At 46.0% G+C, this 4425-nt stretch overlaps 1 protein-coding gene across 1 annotated transcript; it reads left to right on the top strand.

The window, feature by feature from the left end:
- The first annotated feature begins 332 nt into the window (after positions 1–332).
- Positions 333–4028, top strand: LOC136480690 (putative disease resistance RPP13-like protein 3). Its single transcript, XM_066478162.1, has 2 exons — positions 333–1183; positions 1907–4028. Exons 1-2 carry the CDS (start codon positions 333–335, stop codon positions 4026–4028), a joined length of 2973 nt encoding a protein of 990 aa, XP_066334259.1.
- The last annotated feature ends 397 nt before the right edge of the window (positions 4029–4425 follow it).

Below are 4425 nucleotides of genomic sequence, written 5' to 3'. Positions count from 1 at the left end.
TACCTACGGAACGTTGGTACACTGCTAATAATAAACACAACGGCAATACGTAGAGATGTGTGCGTGTTGCCGGCCACGTGAGTACACCGTCGCTGGAGGCTGGACTCCTCCCCACGCGTCGTCGACTCCGCGTTTCGTGCTCCGCTGCCGGGCTCCTCCCCGCGTGAGCTCAGAGATCCTCCACTGCCGGGCTGCTCCTCACGCGAGCTCCGATATCCTCCACTGCCGAGTTCCGAATTCCGCCGCTGCCACCGAGCTTCTTCCCCTAGCTTCCGCATGTGCGGAATCTCTCTTGGTCTTCAACGTCACCAATCTTCCATCCTGCCGTCTACATGGATCTTGTGGCCGGGGCAGTGGGCAGCATCGTCACCAAGCTCGGTGAGCTCCTGCACGGGGAGTACAAGCTGCAGAAGGGCCTGCCGGAGCAAATCGAGTATCTGAAAAATGAGCTCGAGAGTGCGCACACGGCTCTCCGCAACTTGGGTGAAACGCCGCCGGAGCAGCAGAGTCCACAGGTCCGGCTCTGGGCTCGCGAGGTCAGAGAGGCGTCCTACGACATGGAGGATATCCTCGATGCCTTCCTCCTCGATGTCGTGGAGGGGGCCGCCCCTGCTGAGACTAAAAGCAAGAAAGGCTTGCTTAAACGTCTCAAGAAGATGGCCAAGTTGTTGAAGGAGAGCAAGGCACGCCACGACATCGCCGGCGCGATCGAGGACATGAAGAAACGACTCCAGGAGGTGTGGGACCGCCGCGAGAGGTACTCCATACCCGTTGCAGTGCCTGCGCCGGCCACCAAACTGGATCCTCGCCTTGTGGACATGCACAAAGAGGCAACACAGATTATCGGCATCGAGAGGACGAGGGCGGAGCTCATAGCCATGCTTCAGTCATCGACCCATGGCCATGGAGATGCTGGCGCCTCCAGCAGCAACCGGACCAAGATAGTTTCTGTGGTCGGAGCTGGTGGTCTGGGCAAGACCACTCTTGCCAAGGCGGTTTACGACGAGCTGAGTACGGGATATGGCTGTCGAGCCTTTGTTTCGGTTGGCCGCAATCCTGACCTGGTGCAAGTCTTCACCAGCATCTTCTTTGGTCTCGATCAAAATATGTACCAGGCCATTCGTGATGTAAAGGACATACAACTGCTCATTGGCGAACTCCGAAAATTCCTTGAAAACAAGAGGTATGCATTAATGTAAATATCCCCATGTGTTATAGTAACCTAACTATTGTAAATATGTATAGACATTATCGTAAATTAGTATTTAAAATTATCATAAGTGGAGGTGGCTAAAGAATAAACTTATTTTGTAGCTGGCTACTGAATATATATATATATATATATATATATATATATATATATATATATATATATATATATATATATATATATATATATATATATATATATGTTACACTGCTTGTGCTGTGTGCATACTATTGGGGAGCATACATACATTTACCATTTAATTTGAAGATGTTTCTTTCTCATTATGTATCGATGATGCAGTTGTGGTACAATTAATTCTTCTTCTTGCTAGGGAATTTATATTTGACAAACAAATCTAAGATGTTTGTTTTTTTCATTATGAATCAAAGCTGCAGTTGTGGCACAATACTCCTTTTTTGCTAGGCAATTTATATTTGATAATACAAAGTTATAAAGTAACACTGTCAGATTCTACCTTGAGTAGAGGAATCCGGATTTTCATCCTTTGTCTAAAAATCTATAAAGTACCACTAGTATGTAATTTTCAAAGACTAAATAAAAGTGAGACATCACCCATATTCAATACTCGTATAGTACAGATGTAGTGCCGCTCTTCTTCTCCTTTGTACAGTATAGACGATAGATGCTCCAGGGTTTACTAACTTTGCCTATTCATTTGTACTGTCTTTTTGGTAGGTTCTTCATCGTTATTGACGACGTATGGGACATAAATTCCTGGCAAGCAATAGGATCAGCTTTGGATAAGAAGAGTAGCGGAAGCAGAATAATCAAAACTACTCGTAATCGAGAAGTAGCCTGCAGCGATGAAGTTTATTACAAGCTTGATCCTCTTTCACATGATAACTCAAAGAAGCTCTTTTATATGAGGCTATATGGCGGTGAAGACAAATGTCCTGCTCATCATCCTAAAGAGGCATCCCAAAACATTCTGGACAAATGTGGTGGTGTGCCATTAGCTATCATCACAATGGCTAGCTTGTTGGTGGGCAAATCAAGAGAGGATTGGTTTGAGGTCTACAGCTCTCCTGGTTTCTATCATGGCAGAGAGAACAAGCAAGTAGATGATACTGTGTGGATATTGTCCCTTAGCTACTATGATCTGCCTTCTCATCTCAAGACCTGCTTACTGTACCTAAGTGTGTATCCTAAAGACTATCAGATTAAGAAAAATTCATTGATATGGAAGTGGATAGCAGAAGGCTTTATAGAGAAGGAAACAAGAACAAGCATTTTTCAGCGAGGAGAGCAATACTTCCATCAGCTCATAAACAGAAACATGATCCAAGGGGTAGAGTCAGAAGTGGAAGGCATCATAGATTGCTGCCGTGTTCACGACATGGTCCTTGATCTTATTCGTGGTCTTGCAGGCGAAGAAAACTTCATCACTATCTCAAATGAGGATGGAGGAACATCATCACGACATAAGGTGCGCCGGATAGCACACCAGAACAGTATATTGCTGGATCAATCCCATCTTGACGGTCATAGGGACATGACACAACTGAGGTCATTGGTTGCCCATGGGTGTGATATCCGTGGTCTTGTCTTGCATCCGAGCTTTAAACTCTTACGTGTGCTAGCTTTAGAGAGCTGCACATCACATGAGTATGGCAGGCGATGGCTTGAGCATCTTGGGAAACTAGTTCATCTGAGGTACCTAGGGCTACGAGGTACACATGTCGAAGAGCTCCCTAAGGCGATAGGATCTCTAAAGCTTCTACAGACACTGGACTTGGAAGGTATCAGAGTCAGAGGATATGGTATGCAAGTCCAACTGCCATCGAGCGTTAGCTTGCTAACATGGTTGGTCTGCATAAGAAGTGACGAATACACGATGGTGCCCAATGGGTTCCTCCAGAAGTTGACGTCACTAGAGGAGCTACGGATAAGTGTTCGCATGCTGTCTTTTGAGTCCGAGAGGCAATTTTGGAAGGAGCTAGGCAACCTGCGCCAACTGAGAGTGCTCCGTGTGTTTGGTATGGTCAGGCTGGATGAGAGCATGCAGGCAGAACTTTTGAAGTCACTAGGCAATCTGCAGGAGCTCCAGCATCTGCATCTGGATTGTAATCTGCTCACTGGAATTACGCCTGCCTCAACAGAGTGGGACAAAGCCGTGCTTTCGGATCATCTTAGGCATCTGTATATAGAAGACTTCGGGTTCCCTTGTGTGCCATCATTCATAGATCCCACACTTCTCCCCAACCTTTGCTACTTGGACTTGTGTGTGGATCAAATGGACGAGGCAGGTCTGAGAACCTTGGGTCGGCTGCCAGAACTCCGTTTCCTCCTTATTGTACCGCCTAATGGGATGGCTTCTCATGAGCAGGCTGCGGTAGTTAATATTGCTGCCCATGATGTCTTCTTCCCGAAGTTGAGAATCCTCAAGTTGTATTACTGGATGGTCCAGTTGGCGACCAACGATGACTCCACTAGTGCTTCATTTAGCATCTGGAGGGAAGAACAGGATGCTGCTATGGTATTTGATTCCAAAGCGGAGGACGGGGGCTGCAGCAGTAGAGTAGCACCGGCCCCTGTTGCTGTGATGCCAAACCTCCACGTGCTTCGGTTCGCTGTCCCAGTCAGGGCTTTCTACAAGGATGGGCACGCTACCCGGAGTGACAATCTCGGCTTAGACTTGGAGTGCCTCCCTTCGCTACGCTATGTCACGGCACGTCTCGACTATAAGGATGCCTTCCCTGATGACATGGACAAGGCAGAGGCTGAGCTCAGGCGCCAAGCACAACTCAATCCCAATAGTTCCGCGCTCACCCTCAACGTATATAAAAATGTTTGGTGAAGTACTTATGGTGGCATGACCAGTACACAGCGACGATGAAGAGGTACGTACCAGCTGCCTAACTTGTTTAATAACCACATTCCATTCCCCATTCCACTAAGGCACTAACACATACTACTTCTCCATTACTATATTATTATTATAGTAACAATATGCCCAGAAAATCATAGCCCTTGATTTTTAGAATTAGTAGGACAATTAAATTTCGTCCAGGGCGTCCGAGCTTCCTTGTTTAATTTCATCTGCCTGTGCTACTGTACATATGAAGTAATTATTATCACTTTTCTAAGAAATTATATGTTAAACATATGAAGTATATACTTGTTACTGTTGTCACGTACGGACTATATGTTTGAGTACGCAAGAACATTAGTTTTTAACATGATGTTGGTTTTAA

The sequence above is a fragment of the Miscanthus floridulus genome, chromosome 9 (assembly GCF_019320115.1).
Source record: "Miscanthus floridulus cultivar M001 chromosome 9, ASM1932011v1, whole genome shotgun sequence".
Taxonomy (NCBI): domain Eukaryota; kingdom Viridiplantae; phylum Streptophyta; class Magnoliopsida; order Poales; family Poaceae; genus Miscanthus; species Miscanthus floridulus.
This window is presented reverse-complemented; position numbering and strand designations above follow the sequence as displayed.